Raw genomic sequence first — 19,896 nt, 5'->3', positions numbered from 1 at the left:
CAGAGTTCTTTTAAACACCCTGACCAGGAGTTACGCATTAACTTCGGTTCTTTGTGGGAATGGGACCTGCTCTCGGGGTTTCACGACTGGCCAGTGTTGTTCAGCATGCCAAGGGCTCCGGCTTGGATTCCGAAGCCTGGGATCTTGGGGCTCCGGAGACAGGCAGATCGAGGGTCGGTGTCATGGCCCATGTGTCATCAGGTGAGTCGCAATATCTGTGGCTGTATGCCCAGAGATCTTTGGGCACAGAGCTCAAATAAAAGCCATGTGGCGTACTATTAACATTGTAAACCAGCCAGTTGTTTGTTAGGTCTCCCCTCTTGCTGTGAAACAGAGACACCTCTTTCTCCCTTATTAGGGAGAGAGAGAGCCTGTGGTATGTCGACTGCCAGGTGAACAATGTAGTCTCTGGGGTAACTGCAAGTCTGTGTCTTTTCTGTTGCTTTGCTTACGCTTGAATGCTCGGTGGCGGGTGCCAATACTTTTTTTTTTGCGGGTGGGGGGAGGAGGGATCATTGCTTGCTGTCGTTTATGTACGGGAAGGAGGGGAGCTTGCGGGGTTCTAACATTTGACTGTCGTCCATTCTTTGGGGAATGCCTTTGTTTTCATGGATGGTTGCAAAGAAAAAGCATTTCAGGACGTATATTGTATACATTTCTCTGACATTAAAATGTACCTTTGATACTTTTGAAAAATCATGTCAATTTTTAAAAGATTTAAAGAGACCTGAACTAGTTATTACTAAAAATCACTCATCAGGTGAGGCGACACTTCACCTGTGAGTTGGCTGGTGTGGTATAATGCATCCGGTGCGGCCTTTTATACATTGGTGAGACCCAACGCAGACTGGGAGACCGTTTCGCTGAACAACTACGCTCTGTCCACCAGAGAAAGCAAGATCTCCCAGTGGCCACACATTTTAATTCCACGTCCCATTCCCATTCTGATATGTCTATCCATGGCCTCCTCTCCTGTCAAGATGAAGCCACGCTCAGGTTGGAGGAACAACACCTTATATACCGGATGGGTAGCCTCCAATCTGATAGCATGAACGTTAACTTCTCTAACTTCCGTTAATGCCCCTCCTCCCCTTCTTACCCCATCCCTGATATATTTAGCTTTTTCCCCCTCCTCCCTTTTTTTTCCTCTTTTTTTTCCTCTCTTTCTGCCCATCACTTTGCCTGTACTCCCCCTTTCTTTCTCCCTAGGCCTCCCGTCCCATGATCCTTTCCCTTCTCCAGCTCTATATCCCTTTTGCCTATCACCTTTCCAGCTCTCAGCTTCACCCCACCCCCTCCGGTCTTCTCCTATCATTTCGGATTTCCCCCTCCCTCTCCTACTTTCAAATCTCTTACTCTCTCTCCTTTCAGTTAGTCCTGACGAAGGGTCTCAGACCAAAACGTCGACAGTGCTTCTCCCTATAGATGCTGCCTGGCCTGCTGTGTTCCACCAGCATTTAGTGTGTGTTGCTTGATCTACTTTTTTTGTTACTGGCATAATTCTTTTGATGCCACATAAATGTTAGCTTCCATAACAAGTTTAACAAGTTTCAAAAATCTACCTCTGCAGCTGTGGCCATGGGAAAATCCACTGACAAAGGCGACACATCTCTTGCATCCCAGGCTCCAGCAAACAGATTACGTAGATGGTTCTGGAGATACCTAAGGAATGAAGCAGTGAGATCAGTGATTTTTGTTGCACACAAGGAACCTTATTTGTATCTTAAAATTCATCCCTCACCAAGAGTCAAACCAAAACATATGCATCCCCTTTAATATCAAACAGGCTCACCTTCCTACATAAGACTTCCACTAATACGATCAGCCATTGGGTATTTATTTGACTGTATGAACAATCAGTCTACATGGTGAATAATGAAACTACAAACACCCTACATTATGACTATCAAATTGTGCAATTTGTCAAAGGGCCAAGGTCCCATATTAGTTTTATGTAATATAACATCTGTACCTAAATACTGAACAAATTTTCAAAATATTGTAAGCAAACTTAAATGAAAATATACATGTAAGTATGTGAAAATGGAGCAGGAGGAGGCTGTTCTGTTATTCAACATCATGAAAGACAATTGCAACTTGAACTCTATGTTTCCACTGACTCATGGTAACCTTCTACACCAAGCCCCTTAAGAATATTCTTCTTAAGAAGAATATGTCAAATATGTTTTGAATGTATTCTAAAGCCCTTTTCTTCAATAGGCAATGACTTACAAAGACTTAAAACTCTAAGAAGAATCTGCATCTCATGTCAATTTTAAATAGTAGCACCTAGTTCTAGAGTCCACAAGAGGAATAGTTATTTCACTATTTAATATACATACTTACTGTAATTCAGCTTTTTTCTCTATTATTATGTATTACATTGTACTGCTGCTGCAAAGTTAACAAATTTCATGGCATATGCCGGTGATATCAAACTGGATTCTGATTCTGATTATCCTCTCTAAATCACGAGGAAGGAAGGATCAAAGATTAATTAGTACTGAAAGTTTATAATATGGGATGAAGTCTGGGTGCAGATTGGCACCAATGACATACTGTAGGTAAGAAAGATGAGGAGGTCCTGAGGAGAGATTTTAGGGAGATAGGTAGAAAGCTGAAAAACAGGAACACCAGGGTAGTAATCTATGGATTGCTGCCTGTGCCGCATGCCAGTGAGGGTAAGAATAGGATGATTTGGTAGATAAATGCATGGCTGAGAACTGGTGCAGGGGGCAGGAGTTCAGATTTATGTACCACTGTGTCTCTTTTGGTGAATGTATGACCTGTACAAAAGGGATGGGTCCAGATATAAACTGGTGCCTGGTTGAGACACGGTCTTGCCACTCCTCATCTCTCCCAGCTTTAGTGTATTCTTCCTCACCATTGAAATCCTCTCAATTCACATCTAACCCTCAAGATTTTTAATCAATTTCACTGCCACTATAAGTTCACATCAGCTTCAGTTTTGGGTCCCATTCATAGAAACCATCTATTTCTTCCCTCCACACTCGATTCAGTTTTCAGACAATGGGGTTTGAATGGTCTTATGTGCTTTAAGGATTTGTACATTGATAACATATTTGATAGTTTTGATAACCTGTGCAGTAAATATGGCCTTCCGCATAATCATTTTTTTACATACCTACAGATTCGCCACTTTGTCAAGGAAAAGTTTCCCTCTTTTCCTGATTTGTGGGAAAAACTCACTCTTAGCTTTAATGATAAAGGGCTGATCTCTGTACTGTACTCTCAGCTGATGTCATTGGGAGTTCAAGATCTAAACAAAACTAAGACTAGGTGGGAGGATGACCTTGGTGTGGATCTGGCTGAGGAATATTAGGCAAAAGCATTGAATAGGGTTCATTCCTCATCATCGTGTGCTAGACTGGGGCTCATCCAATTTAAAGTTTTACACAGGGTACATTTGAGTAAAAGCCAGGCTTGCTGACATATATTATCAGTGAGGTTTTGGGGGTGACACTGAGACCTTGCCTGCTTATAGCTGTATTTGGTGTGGTGGATGATGTTTTGGGTTTAAATGCAAGCCAGTCGGATATCATTGCATTTACATCGTTATTGGCCCGTAGGAGAATCTGGCTGGTCTGGAAATCTGCCACTCCCCCATCTGCTGCTACTTAGTTAGAGGACGTAATGTTTTTTCTGAAATTAGAGAAGATTAAATTCACTTTGAGGGGGTCTGTGAAAAAGTTCTATTCAAAATGGGGATCTTTCCTGTCATATTTTGGGAGTCTTAAGGAATTACCTACTAGTTGAGGGCATTTGATTGTACTTGGGAAGTTGCCTCCCTTTTAGCACACGTATGGTTTACCTCACAGGGTGGTTGTAATACGAGTGTATTCTGGATCATCTGACATGTTGTGGATGTGTGTGGGCCTTCGTCTTGAAGTAGTGTGGGGGTGTGGCTGTGAAATGTCCGTACTTTGTATTTGTGAATTGTTGTATTGTAAATACATTAGCTGCCATGTGTGTTCGGGGAGGGCGGATGAGGGGAGGTTTGTTTAGGGGTAAGATATAAAAGCAAAATGGAGGAAAATGTAATGTATTACGTCTTCTGTATTGTGTTATTCCTTCAATAAAAATTATTTAAAACAAAAGGGATGGGTCACCTCCTTCGTGATCCCACCACCAGCCACATCTTCCCATCCCCCCCACTCTCTGCTTTCTGCAGGGATCGCTCCCTATGCGACTCCCTTGTCCATTCATCCCCCCCATCCCTCCCCACCGACCTCCCTCCAGGCACTTATCCCTGCAAACAGAAGAAGTGCTACACCTGCCCCCACACTTCTTCCCTCACCACCATCCCAGGCCCCAGACAGTCCTTTCAGGTGAGGCACCACTTCACCTGCAAGTCAACTGGGGTGATATACTGTATCTGGTGCTCCCAATGTGGCCATTTATACACTGGGGAGACCCGCCGCAGACTGGGAGACCGTTTCGCCGAACACCGGCGTTCAGTCCCCCAGCAGTGGCGGGATCTCCCTGTGGCCACACACTTCAATTTCACAGACCACTCCCACTCCGACATGTCTGTCCATGGCCTCCTCTATCATCAAGATGAGGCCACACGCAGGTCGATGGAGCAATGCCTTATCTCCCGCCTAGGTAGACTCCTACCTGCCGCATGAACATCCAACTCACTGGCCTCCGTTGATAACCCTGCCCCCCCCCTCACCCCCATCCCTATCTATTATTTTAGTCTGGTTCTCTTTCTCTCTCTTTTTCCCCCCCTCACTATAATCTCTCCCCCAGCCCTACCTTTCTTTCTCTTTTATTTCCCATAATTCTCCACCTTCCCCCGAGCCCATTTCCCTCCAGCCTATCACTTCCTAGCTCTCTACTTTATCCTTCCCCCCACTTCTTATCCCCCCCTGGACCATCTCATGTTACTTCACTCCTGATGAAGGGTTTCGGCCCGAAACGTCGTCACTACCTCTTCCCACAGATGCTGTCTGGCCTGCTGAGTTCTGCCATTGTTTTGTGTTTTTCCTTGTGGGTAGGTTTGCTAGAGTTGTTTGGGAGTTTAAACAAATTTGGTAGGGGGATGGGAACCGGAGTGATAGTGCTGGGGATGAGGCAGTTTACAAACAGAGGTAGTGTGTAATGAAACTGCTAACAAGGAGAGGCTGAAGATAGGCGCAAAATTGCAGTCGGCAGAATGAGTTGCAATGTAAAAGGCAGGCAAAATCGAAAAGGGCAAATACAGGACTGGAGGTGGTATATTTGAATGTATGCAGTATACAGAATAAAATAGATGAACTTGCAGCAAAGTTATGGATTGGCATGTATAATGGTATGGGCATCACTGTATTGTGAGAGCCTTTGTGCAAGATTCCCTAAAGGTCAATTAGCAGATTGAGGTAGTGGTGAGGAAGACAAATGTGATATTAACATCCATAGTGATTAACAATGGTGCACCTCAGGGATGTGTGCTTGGCCCACTGCTGTACTATCTCTATACCCACAAATGCGTGGCTAGGCATAATTCAAATGCCATCTATAAATTTGCTGATGATAACAACCATTGTTGGCAAAATCTCAGAAGGAGACGAGAGGGTGTACATGAGTGAGATATAACAGCCAATTGAGTGGAGTTGCAGCAACAACATTGCACTCTACATCAAAAAGACCAAAGAGCTGATTGTGGACTTCAGCAAGGGTAAGACAAGGCAACACAAACCAACCCTTATAGAGGGATCAGAAGTGGAGGGAGTGAGCAATTTCAGGTCCTGGATCTCGGAGGATCTATCCCGGTCCCAACATATTAAGGCAGCTATAAAGAAGGCAAGACAGTGGCTGTATTTCACTCGGAGTGTGAGAAGACTTGGTTCGTCACCTAGAACACTCGAAAACTTCCACAGATGTGGAGAGCATTCTGACAGGCTGCATCACCGTCTGGCGGGGGTGGTCTACTGCACAGGATCGAAAGAAGCTACAGAAAGTTGTAAAACTAGTCAGCTCTGTCATGCGTTCTAGCCTCCATAGTATCCAAGACATCTTCAAGGAGCGATGCCTCAGAAAGGTGGCATCCATCATTAAGGTCCCCATCACCCAGAATATACCCTTTTCTCACTGTTACCATTAGGTAGGAGGTACAGAAGCCTGAAGGCACACACTCAGCTATTCAGGAACAGCTTCTTCCCCTCTGCCATCTGATTCCTAAATGGACATTGAACCCATGAACACCACCTCACTACTTTTCATTACTTCTGTTTTTGCACTATTTTTAATTTAACTATTCAATATACATATACATACTTACTGTAATTGATTTACTTTTTTACTATATTTATCATGTGTTACAATGTACTGCTGCCACTATATTAACAAATTTCACAATATACACCGGTGATATTAAACCTGATTCTAATATCAAGAGGACTAGAATATAAAAGCAAGGATGTAATGTTGAGACTTTATAAAGCACTGGTGAAGCCTCACTTGGAGTACTATGGGCAGCTTTGGTGCTCTTATCTAAGGAAGGATATGCCAACATTGGAGAAGGTTCAATGGTGGGAGATTTATGAAGATGATTCCGGGATTGAAAGGCTTGTCATATGAAGAGTAACACACACAAAATGCTGGAGGAACTCATCAGGCCAGGCAGCATCTATGGAAAAGAGTACAGTCGATATTTTGGGCCGAAACCCTTCAGCAGGACTGGAGACAGGACTGATTTTCTCCAGTGCTGCCAAAGGGTCTCAGACTGAAACACTGACTGTACTCTTTTCCATAGATGCTGTCTGGCCTGATGAGTTCCTCCAGCATTTTGTGTGTGTGTGTTGCTTGGATTTCCAGCATCTGCAGATTTTTTTCTTGTTTGTCATATGAAGAGCATTTGATGGCTCTGGGCCTCTATCCACTGGAGTTCAGAAGAATGAGGGATGATGTCATTGAAATGCCTCAACAGAGTGGATGTGGACAGGAAGTTTTCTACGGTGGGGGAGTCTACGATGAGAGGAAAAAGCCTCAGAATAGATGGGCGTCCTTTGATAAAGGAGATGAGGAGGAATTTCTTCAGCCAGACAGTGATGAATCTGTGGAATTCCTTGCCACAGGTGGCTGTGGAAGCCAGTCATTTGGTATATTTAAGTCAGAGCTTGACAGATTCTTGATTAGTCAGGGCATGAGGGTATATGGGGAGAAGGCAAGAAATTTTGTCTGAGAGGGAAAATGGATCAGCCATGATGAAATGGCGAACCAGACTCGATGGGCTAAATGGCCTAATTCTGCTCCCATAACTTATGGCCTAAAGCTGACATATTTCCATGGATACTTAAAAAGAAAAATTAACAAAGTGAACACTGGTGCTACGGAAACTATGACTGGAGAACTGTTATGATTGTTAGACATGCTTCAAATATCCTCTCCATATTCACCCTGTCAAATCCCTTCTTACTTTTCCACATTCCCAGGGTGGAAGTCTAGTACATCAACCCAACCTTCCCGTTCCAGATACCAGTCTAGTGAACCTACTCCAAACTGCTTTCAATGCATTTAAAACTTTCTTTAATTAAGGAGAACTATACTGTACACATGCTCCAGATGTCACTTCACATGTGCTCTACATCATTAAAGCCTACATTCTCCATACATTCATAAACAATTTCCCTAGCAAAATATATCCTATTAGCTTTCTAAATTGTTGTACCTGCATACTAAACTACTGTAAATCATGCATTAGGTTACCCAGATCTCTTTACATCTCAACAGTCTGCAATCTCTCATATTTAGATAGCATGGATAATGGGCCTCTTATTTATTTTTCCTGCTAAGTGGACAATTTCACATTTTTGTTCATTCTCTCCATGTATCACAACTGCACCACTCATACAACCAATCTGGATCATTTTGTGGCTTTCTCTTCACAACTTAAATTCCTATCCATCTTTAATTCATCAGGAAGCTTAGCAACCACATCTTCAACTCCTTCATCCAGGTAATTTACAGTATATTGAAATCCCAGCACTGATCATTACAACACATTATATCTCATAGACAAGAACAAGACCCATTTATTCCTATTTTGCCCTGTTATCCAACTAATTGTCTATCTATGTCAATACATTAACTTCTGAACCATTTTTTAAAAAATCAAAGCCTTTGGAAATTCAAGCATAGAATATCCCTATTATCCACAGTCCTGTTACTTCTTCAAAGAACTTAAATGAATCGATCATACAATTCCCCTTTCACAATACTAAAATGACTTTCTCTGTTTATCTAGAATTTTTCTAAGTGTCTTCCTATAAAACCTTCAAAAAAAAAATCTTTTAACATTTTTCCAATGACGGATATTAAGCTGAGTAATCTGTTGTTTCTTGTTTTCTGTCTTTCTCCCTTTTTGAACAACAGAATTACAATTGCTGCTTTCAAACAATTGAAAATTTCCCCTGAAACCAGGGAATTTTGAAAAATTAAAATAAACTTAACAACTATCTTAATAACCACTTATCCTAACCAGTTATGTATTTTTATGAACTATGAATGGGGTGGGTGTATGTACTCAATATTTCAGTAATATTTGAGTAATATTATAAATATATCATTTGATTTAGTATTCTTTGTTTGCTTACGTAATACATTATGGGATAGGAAGTATGTGAATGGCAAACGTCATTATGCCACCAAGTCATATGTGAGTGCCTCACTAAAAAGCGGGGAGGGGAAGGTTCCGGTCTCCTCTGTTTTTCTTTTGTTTAGCTTCTGGAGTTACAAACTATAATAGTGATGACAAGGAAGTTTTAAAATGAATCCAAGGCAAAAACCTACTGGCTGAAGTGTAGCACATTTCTCTCCAGAAGGCGAGAGAGACATTCAAGTTTTTTTAAAAAGGCAGAAAAAGGATGAAATTAACAAGCACGAACATGGCCAGGGGTTCATAAACAGTGAGTACCAGGTGATAATAATAATAAATAAATAAAAGCAGAAATGGCTCACTCCTTTGAAAAGATAGAGGCATTCGATTGTACAACAGAAAACTAGATGATGCATGCTGAAGGAATTGAACAGTGTTTTGAAGCAAATAAAAAAGCCTATGAAAAATGACTGCTAGTGTTGCTGAGTGCAATGGGTAAAAAAGCATACAGTTTACTTAGAGGTTTAACTACTCCAACCTAACCAGCCAAAATGAGGTTTACTAATATCATGAATGTAATGCAGGAACATCGAGTCATAGAAAAGTACGGCACAGAATCAGGTCCTTCTGCTCATTTAGTCCATGCCAAAGCATTTCCAGTCCCAATGACCTGCACCCAAATCATACCCCTGCCATCCATGTACCTATCCAAACTTCTCTTAAGTGTTGAAATCAAGCTTGCTGGAAGCTCGTTTCACACTCTCATAACCCTTTGAGTGGAGACGTTTTCCCTCATGTTCTCCTTAAAATTTTCACCTTTCACCCTTAACTCATGACCTCTAGTTGTCTCTCCTTTCCAGAGGAAAAAGCATGCTTGCATTTACCTTATCTATACCCGTCATAATTTTGAATACCTCTATCAAATCTCCCCTCAATCTTCTACGTTACAAAGAATAAAGTCCTAACCTATTCAATCTTTCCTTATAATGCAGATCCTCCAGATCTTGCAACATCCTTGTAAATTTTCTGTTATTCCTTCAACCTTATTTATATCTTTCCTGTAGGTAGGTGAGCAAAACTGCCAAAAATACACTAAATTAGGCCTCACCCATGTTTTGTACGACTTCAACACAATATACTATCTCCTGTACTCAATACTTTGACCCTATCTACCTATTGAGCCACTTTCAACGAATTATGGACCTGTATTCCCAAAGCCCCTTGTTCTACTACTCTCCTCAGTGCCCTACCATTCACTGTGTGAGACCTTGGTCCTATCAAAGATCAACACCTCACACTTATCTGCATTAAGTTCCATTTTTCAGTCCAAATTTCCAGCTGGTCCAGATCCCATTGCAAGCTTTGATAGTCTTCCTTACTCTCCATTACACCCCCAATCTTGGTGTCACCTGTAAATTTGCTGATCCAGTTAACCACATTATTGTCCAGATCATTAATATAGATAACAATCAAATGACCCAGAATGCAGCACTCCAGGAGTCACAGGCCTCCAATCAGAGAGGCAACCATCTTCTACTACTTTCTGGTTTCTCCCACAAAGTCAAATGCATTGCTAAAGTCCATGCAGACAACATCCACTGACTTGCCTTAATCAACTTGCCCGAAAAACTGTAAGACTGGTTAGACACAACCTATCACACACAAAGCTATGCCGACTATCCTAATCAGTCCTTGTCTATCCAAATAGTCATATATCTGGTCCATTAGAAAAACTTTCAATAACTTTCCCACTACTGATGTTAGGATCACTAATCTATGACTTCCTGCTTTATTTTTAGAGCCTTTCTTAAACAGCGGAACAAGATTAGCTATCCTCTAATACTCTGGTACATCACCTATCACAAAGGGTGATATAAATATCTCTGCTAGGGCCCCTGCAATTTCTGCATTCGCCTCCCACAGGGTCTGAGGCAACACCTTGTTGGGCCCTGAGGATTTATCCACCCTAATTTGCCTCAAGACAGCAAACACCTCGTCCTCTGTAATCTGTATAGGGTCCATGACCTCACTGCTGCTTTGTCTCACTTCTGTAGACTCTGTGTCCATCTCCCGAGTAAATAGAGATGCAAAAAATCAACTTAATATCTCCCTCATCTATTTGGGCTGTACACATAGATTACCATTCTGATCTTCCAGAGGACCAATTTTGTCCCTTGCAATCCTTTTGCTCTTAACATATCTGTAGAATCCCTGAGGATTCTCCATCACCTTGTCTGCAAGAGCAACCTCATGCCTTCTTTTAGCCTTCCTGATTTCTTTCTGAAGTGTTCTCTTGCATTTCTTATACCCCATAAGCATATCATTTTTTCCTACTCATCTGTACCTGCTGTGCACCTCCTTTTTTCTCTTAAACAGGGCCTCAATATCTTTTGAAAACCAATGTACCCCACACTTGTTATCTTTACCTTTTATTTTGATAGACACTCTCAAAAAGTCACTTTTGAAGGCCTCCCACTTACCAAGTACACCTTTGCCAGAAAACAACCTGTCCCTATCCACACTTACCTAATTCTTTCTGATGCTATCAAAATTGGCCTTTAAATGTAGATTCTAAGATTCTTACAAAAATTTTAGCTATTAGGTTAGAAAAGATACTGTCACAGATTATTTTGGAAGATCAAACTGGTTTTATTAAGAACCGGTACTCCTTTTTCAATGTTAGAAAATTGATTAATATAATTTATACTTCTTCACCCAGAACCCCAGAATGTGTAATTTCATTAGATGCTGAAAAAGCTTTTGATAGAGTTGAATGGACATACTTATTTAATGCGTTAAAAAAAATTAATTTTAGTTCTAAATTTATATCATGGATTAAACTAATATATTATAAACCTGTTGCTTCTGTTCTTACAAATAATCATAGATCCTCTTTTTTTCCCAATTATCTCGCGGTACAAGACAAGGTTGTCCTTTAAGTCCTTTATTATTTAATATTGCATTAGAACCTTTAGCCATTGCTATTCGTGAATCACCTAATATTTTTGGTATTACCCATAATGAGAAGTTATATAAGTAATCACTATATGCTGATGACTTGTTGTTATATATTTCTGATCCTGATAGGTCTATTCCCGCTATTCTATCCTTGTTGGTTCAGTTTGGTAGTTTTTCTGGTTATAAATTAAATTTAAATAAGAGTGAATTATTCCCTTTAAATGCGCAAACTTTACTGAATAACAGGGTACCATTTAAAGCTGTTACTAATAACTTCACTTATTTAGGTATAAAAATTACCAAGAAACATAAAGATTTATTCAGATTGAATTTTTTACCTTTGTTTCATCAAATTCAACAACTTACTACTAGATGGTCTCCCTTATCCTTATCATTGGTTGGTTGGATTAATGCTATTAAAATGATGGTTTTACCGAAATTTTTATATTTATTTCAAGCTTTACCAATTTTTATTCCTAAATCTTTTTTTGACAACATAGATTCAAAAATTTCCTCATTTGTGTGGCAAAATTAAAACCCCAGGTTAAGTAAAAAGCAGTTACAGAAACCTAAAAAAGATGGTGGTTTAGCTTTACCTAACTTTAGATTTTACTATTGGGCGAATAATATTCGAATCTTAATATACTGGAAACAAGATTTGGACTCACCATTATGCCCACAGTGGGTAAATTTGGAATGTAATGATGCACGAGGATATTCTTTATTCTCCGTTCTTGGCTCTTCTCTTCCCGTTGATTTAGTCAAGTTCAATAAACAGATATCTAACCCGATTGTCAAACATACATTACGAATTTGGTTTCAATTTTGTAAGTTTTTCACTCTGAGAAATTTTGTTCTTGATAGCCCTATCTTATTTAACTTTTTTTTTTAAACCCTCCTTAATAGATCAAGCCTTTAGCGTATGGAAAAGGAAAGGTATAACATGCTTTCGTGATCTTTTTTTTGAAGGTAGTCTGATGTCTTTTGACCAACTTTCTAACAAATTTACGTTACCTAAAACTTATTTTTTTAGATACTTACAAATTAGAAACTTTTTAAATAAAGTTTTACCATCCTTTCCCAATTCAACTCTGATGGATTTTTTAGATATAATTTTTACCTTGAATCCTTGTCAGAAGGGTTTAGTGGCTCTTATTTATAATATGATCATGAAGATACAACCAGAAATGTCAGGCAGAATTAAACAAGAGTGGGAAAAAAAGCTTCAATGTACTATATCAACAGAAAAATGGGAAAAAATTTTACAAATGGTTAACTCTTCTTCTATATGTGCTGAACATGCTTTAATAAAATTTAAGGTGGTACATAGAGCCCACATGTCTAAAGATAAGCTTGCTCGATTCTACTCCCATATTAACCCTCAATGTGACAGATGTCACTCAGAAGTTGCTTCATTGACCCACATGTTTTGGTCATGTCCCACCTTATATAACTATTGGAAGGATATATTTGCTATCATTTCCTCAGTTTGGAATATTGATTTACAACCCCATTTTATCACTGCAATTTTTGGTATACTAATTGAGGATGGTAGTCGATTTTCCCCTCCAATTAGACGAATGATCGCCTTTGCAACTCTAATGGCTAGAAGGTCTATATTACAAAATTGGAAAGAAGTAAATCCTCCTACCACGTTTCAGTGGTTCTCTCAAACTATTTCTTGTTTGAGCTTAGAAAAAATTAGTACTATTTTTGACCCATCAATTAAATTTGAAGAAACTTGGGGACCGTTTATTCGACATTTTCATATGAGTTAATTTGACCTCTTCCGGATCTTTTCTCTTTTTATCCTTGTTCTGGTATGGAGTTCCGGAGTTCTTGACACTATCATGTATATATAAACTATTATTATTGCCCATGTTAGTTTAGGTTTATTGTTTTATTTCAATATATATTTTTTCTTATATTTTTGTTCTCTTTTTGTGATTATCCTTTTTTTATATACAATTAATACAGGTTTGATTGATTGTTTTATGATGTTCCTTGCTGATATCTCAATAAGATATTGATATCTTATTACTAATTTAACTTCAAGCCTAGTGTATTTATAACCTACTCATTATGTTATGTTATATTTTTTTATATATGAAACTTAATAAAAAGATTGAAAAAGAAAGAAAGAAAATAGGCCTTTCTCCAATTTAGAATCTCAACATGTGGACCAGGCCTATCTTTTTACATATTTACTTTGAAACAAATGGCATTAATGGTTTCTTAAGGTTGCGATAGCCAGGGGTGGTATTGGAGACAAGCTCCCACTACCTATTAAATGTTCCCAATAGCATGCGCCTCAAATAGCCTCTGACAACCAAGTCCAGCTCCTGGTCTTAATTTGTGTCTTAGCTACTTAGCCCAGTGGAACCATTTCTACTGACAGGAGAATGGGTAAAGGCAGGCTGCTGGCACCTTAAAACCAGTTGCCTTGGGCAGATGAGGCTTGTCAGCCATGGTTGGCAGCTCAGCTAGAAGGAAAACTCTGATCTCAAACCTCTGCTGCCTTGCAGCTATATCCACAGCTGGAGTCCTAAGGGCAATCCTACATTGAGTTCAATGTTGACTGGCAACTCCTGCGATGCTGGTGGCACTGAACTGTATCGGTCTCTGCCGTTCCTTTGGGTTCGTCAGATGCATGGAAAGGGGGAGCTTGCTTCATGGGCAACAGTTTGCTCTCCATATTGTACTGCCCAGGCTTCCATATCTAGACAGCTAGGATGCAATACCCCTGGCCAACTCTGACCAACAGAGGCCTCTCACACACACAATGGCATTGTGATCACTATATGTAATGTTCCCCTACACAAACTTCTGTCACCTGCCGTCTCATTCCCTAATAGGAGATCAAGTATCGCACTCACTCTTGTCAGGATTTCTATGTATTGGTAAATTCAATCCAAGTTTAATTGCCATTCAACTATACATGAATACCCATGAATACAGACAAACGAGACAGTGGTACAAGGTGCAAACCATAGTAACAACAGTCACTCACAGTACAAAGTACACGTAGCACATACATGATAGTAAGCACATAAAGATATCAGTAAGATAGAGCCATGCAAAACAAAACATCCAGACCCGAGCCATGAATGCTGCAGAAATGTGCAGTCAACCACGATACAGCTTGCTTTCTGCCAAGCAAACACTGGGAGTATGCACCGTCTCCAGCCTGGACGCTGCAACACATCGCTCCTAGTGAAGTGCACCAGCTCCGATGCCTCTCTCCTGGTGGTGCAAACTGGTGATACCATGGCTTGAAGACAAGTCATCTCTACGACCAAGGCCACACAATTCCATTGGTGTCCTTCCCTATTCTCTGCCAATAAATCAATGAATCGATCTTACAGTATTCCACATTAACAATGTCCAAAAGAGTCCTACGATCACAAGAAAAGTGACCAAGATAGTCACTCACTATTAGACTGTAAGCCTCCTTTGATACAGGCAGCAGCATGATGTGCAGTGCCTTCATTTTCTCCACCAATAAGCAACTCACTGATGGGATAGACCTGCAGTACTTTAAGTTTTTAATGTCCAGCAGGACCTTGTGATCATAAAAAAAAAACACATTTAAAAACAATACCACCTTTAGTTGACCCAGAAGCCACCGCGATCAATCAAGCTGCCATCTTACCAGACCCAGAAGGAAAATTAAGGTACCAATGACATAGGAGGGAAGACTTACGAGGTTCTGAAAGTGAGTTCAGGGAGTTGGGTGCTAAGTTAAAGGACAGGACCTCCAGGGTTGTGATCTCAGAATTGCTACCCATCTTGCATGGGAGTACCAGTCAATATGTGGAAAGCCACTATAACAACCTTATGTTTCTTGCAATAGTCTGCAATCTCGCTACAATTTTTTTCCTTTAAATCCCATGGACTGTTGGGTGGTCTATAATATGGCCTCATTAACATGGTCATACCTTTCTCATTCCTCAGTTCCACCCATAAAGCCTCACTAGACAAGCTCTCCGGTTCATCCTGAATGAGCTTTCCATGACATTTTCCCTGATTAATAATACCATCTCTCCTCCTTGAATCCCTCCTGCTCTGTCACATCTAAATCAACGGAAACCCAGAATATTGAGCTGCCAGTCCAGTCTCCCCTGCAACCAAGTCTCACTAATGGTTGTAGTATCATAGGTCCATATGTTGATCCATACCCTGAGCTCATCCGCCTTTCCTACAATATTTCTTGCATTGAAATATATGCAGCTCAGAACACTAGTCACAGCATGCTCAACCTTTTGATTCCTGACTTTGACTGAGGTCTTAACAACTCCTGTCAACACAACCTCTGCTCTATCTGTTCTGGCACTCTGGCTCCCATCCCCCTGCCATTCTAGCTTAAACCACGACCCCCTCCCCCCCCAATATAGTACTACCAAACCTTCCCACTAAGACATTAGTCCCCTTCCAATTCAGATGCAAAGCAGATACAGGTCCCACCTCCCCTGAAGTCTCAAATAGCTAAAGCCTCAAATAACCACTCTAACCCTGTCCATTCAAACAATGGCCACTCTGCTTGCCCCTGCCTTATTTTTATTTGTTCTTGCCAATCAATTCCAATTGCTGAATAGCCACTGTTCAAAACAAAACTGCTGTGAATCGATGCTTTATGTACTTATTCAGTGAACTTGAGTGAGCTACGTCTTCTCACACTTCTGATCGCTGATTGGCCTCTGTTCAAATATTTAGATCTGAAAGCGTTGCTGATTGCAGAAAACTTTAGGTTTCATAAGCACAATCAAAATGAATTGGCTGATTGGCTGAATGAAAGAAATTGTCCAAGCATTGTTAGTTCAGTGATGGGCTAAATGATGCACTAGGAGATCGTTTAGTTTGTGGCACCTCACAAGAAAGTGTTCAGAAACAACTAACTGAAGCACAACCCACATTTAAAAGAACAGTTGAAATCAGTGTAACAATGGAAACAGCAGACAGGGTGGTAATTGAGTTGCAGTCAGGAATGAAAGTGAATGTGACCAAGATGCAATGTCTAAACACAAGCCTGCTTAGCCAAACAAACAAGAGAAAATCTGAGATGCTGGAAATCCAAGCAACACACACACACAAAATTGTGGAGGAACTCAGCAGGCCAGGCAGCATCTATGTAAAAGAATACAGTCGACACTTCGGGCCGAGACCTTTCAGAAAGACTCAATTATGTTACTGTTATGGCAAGGGCTCACATACGCCAGACCTATGTAGGTTTTAAGGTGAAACTTGCAGAAAATGCAACAAAGTAGGACACGTACATTCTATTTTAATGATTTGGATGATGGAATTGATGACTTTATTTCAAAGTTTGCAGATGATACAAAGACAGGTGGAGGGGCAGTTAGTTTTGAGGAAGTACGAAGACTACTGAAGGACTTAGATTGGGAGAATGGGCAAAGAAGCGGCAGTGGAATATAGTCTCAGGAAGTGTATGGTCATGCACTTTGGTAGAAGAAATGAAAGGATTGACTATTTTCTAAATAGAGAGAAAATACAAAAAACGCAGATGCAAATGACTTATGAGTGCTCATTCAGGATCCCTAAAGGTTAATTTGCAGGTTGAGTCTGTAGTGAGGAAGGCAAATGCAATGTTAGCATTCGTTTCAAGAGGACTCAAATATAAAAGCAAGGATGTAATGTTGAGCCTTTATAAAGTACTGGTGAGGCCTCACTTGGAATATTGTGAGCAGTTTTGGGACCCTTATCTTAGAAAGGTTGTGCTGAAACTGGAGAGGGTTCAAAGAGGCTCACAAAAATGATTCCAGGATTGAATGGCTTGTCATATGTAGGGTGTTTGATGGCTCTGGGCCTGTACTCACTGGAATTTAGAACAACTAGTAGTGACCACATTGAAACCTATCGAATGGTGAAAGGCCTTGATAGAGTGGATGTGGAGAGGATGTTTCCTATGGTGGGAGAGTCTAAGTCCAGAGGACACAGCTTCAGAATAGAGAGGCGTCCTTTTAGAACAGAGATGAGGAGGAATTTCTTTAGTTAGAGAGTGGTGAATCCATGGAATTCATTGCCACAGGCAGGTGTGCAGGCCAAGTCTTTACATATATTTAAGGTAGAGGTTGATAGAGTCTTGACTAGTCAGGGCATGAGGGGATACGGGGAGAAGGCAGGAGATTGGGGTTGAGAGGAAAAATGGATCAGCCATGATGAAATGGTGGAGCAGACTCAATGGGCCGCCAATTGGCCTAATTCTGCTCTTATATCATATGGTCTTATTGTGCTGTCTTTATGACAGTTATTTAGTTTATAATATTTTCGCTTAGTAATTCATTCGATAGTGTTTTCTAGTTAGAATTAGAAGTGTTTAAAGTATATTCATTGCATGTAAAATATATCGGCATGCGATGACGTCACATCCGGTTTCGCCGCGTCTTGTGGGAAAGTACCGGTTTGAAATTAACGCGAGGGTGGGGGCTCACCACGAGGCACACCTGAGCAGAAGTTGTTTTGCAGGCATGAGAAATCACAGTGAGAGCAACGCTGTAAGTTAATAGATATCGATATATTGAACTAAGATGTTAATGCCGATCCTGTTAGAAGTAACGACGGTCGATAATGTTTATGCTTTCGTTAGTTAAAGAGTTGCGGATAGTTTGCATGGAAGTGTATTTAAAGTAGTCAATGGAGCAGGTAAACTCTCCCTGTATACTGCACCTTAGTGTAATGTAGTTATAGTCACCTTTACAAGTATTTACAATTGAAATGTGATATTAAGGAAGGAACAAATACTGTATCAATCTTGTATTGTTTTATCAACAGTTTTCACCATATGTTAATGTGAAGAGTGAACAGTAAATGGTTAATCTTACTGCGATCTGGTTTGCATTGACTGGTTTATCTCGACGTTGAATTCGGCGTTATTAGTACACGCGAAGGAGAACGTTACACTTATAGTTACACAAAGAGCGTGTCAGACAGACAAAAGTAAATGTACTAAGAGAAAAAGATAAATAGTCAAGTTGCAGTTTCAAATGGAGCACTAATTTGCATGTTGTTAATGAAAAATCTGAAAATGATGATATACAGGACTGAGTAGCCTTGAGATTTACAATGTGAAAACTAACAATAGACAAGCAATATGGCTTACATCAGAAGTGAACAGCAAATTAATTCAAATGGAATTGGACACTGGCTCAGCTGCTTCAGTCACTCCAAAAAAAGTTACATCAGCATTTCAGAGATACTAAACTGAAGCCTGCTGATATCCAAATAAGAACTTATACTGGAGAAAACATAACTCCTGTTGTATTTCACTATTAAATCTGTAACAGTGAAATACAACAACCAGCAAGTCATATTGAGTGTGTATGTGGTAAAAACAGGAGGGCTTGCATTGTGGGGACATGATTGGCTGAGACAACAACAATTTGATTGGAGATCCATCCCCTATTTGCATGCCACATCTCCTGCAATGAAACCATCTGAAATCAAATTAAGAAAAGTACTAGATGATGCCACAGCAGTGTTCAAGGATGACACTGGAAAACTCAAACATACTCCAGAGTAAAATAGTGCTAAATGAAAATGCCACGCCAAGTTTTACAAAGCCCATCCGCTTGCTTATACCATCCGTGATAAAGTAGCCAGTGAGCTGGATCGCATGGAGGCTGAAGGAATTCTTTACAAACTTGAGTGGAGCCCATGGGCAACACCAGTGGTCCTAGTAGCCAAGAAGAATGGGTCTGTCAGGAACTGTGGTGATTTTAAGGGCACCATCAACCTAACTAAAAGTAGATCAATACCTTTGCCCAGGATAGACAGCATCTTTGCAGATAATTTTGGAGAAAACACTTCAGCGAAGTGGAATTAGCAGACAAGCGGAGATGGAAGAAGAGTCCAAAGTGTTTTTCACCATAAACACTCACAAAGAGCTTTATCAGTACAATAGGCTTATTTTTGGAGTAGCATCTGCACCTTCACTCTGGCAGAAAGCTATGGACCAGGTGTTGCAAGGCTGCCCAGGCACTCAGCGTCACTTGGATGACATAATTTTTTACCGGTAAGGATGACAAGAAATATTTCCACAATCTCAAGACAAGTGTTAAAAATATTAGTAGGTCTGGGCTCAGAGCATGACACAACAAGTGCGAGTTCTTTAAATCAAGCATCACTTACTGTGGTCACACCACTGACACACAAGCTTTACACAAATGTGATGAGAAAATTCAAGCAGTGGCGGATACCTAAAGGCCAACGTACATGTCACAGTTGCAGTCATTTTTAGGATCTGTCAATTACTATAACAGGTTCCTGCCAAACCTAGCTAATCTGCTCCTTCTCTTGAAGTCATGACTACAGATCAGGATGAA

At 40.4% G+C, this 19,896-nt stretch overlaps 1 protein-coding gene across 1 annotated transcript in view; it reads right to left on the bottom strand.

The window, feature by feature from the left end:
- ilvbl (ilvB (bacterial acetolactate synthase)-like) overlaps positions 1 to 19,896 on the bottom strand; it is a 76,836-nt gene that overhangs the window by 32,262 nt on the left and 24,678 nt on the right. The window contains exon 6 of the mRNA XM_059957227.1: positions 1,563 to 1,662. Within this exon, the coding sequence (XP_059813210.1) occupies positions 1,563 to 1,662 (100 nt within the window). The remainder of the gene's footprint in view (positions 1 to 1,562; positions 1,663 to 19,896) is intronic.

This window comes from Hypanus sabinus, chromosome X2 (assembly GCF_030144855.1).
Source record: "Hypanus sabinus isolate sHypSab1 chromosome X2, sHypSab1.hap1, whole genome shotgun sequence".
In the NCBI taxonomy this organism is placed as follows: Eukaryota; Metazoa; Chordata; class Chondrichthyes; order Myliobatiformes; family Dasyatidae; genus Hypanus; species Hypanus sabinus.
This window is presented reverse-complemented; position numbering and strand designations above follow the sequence as displayed.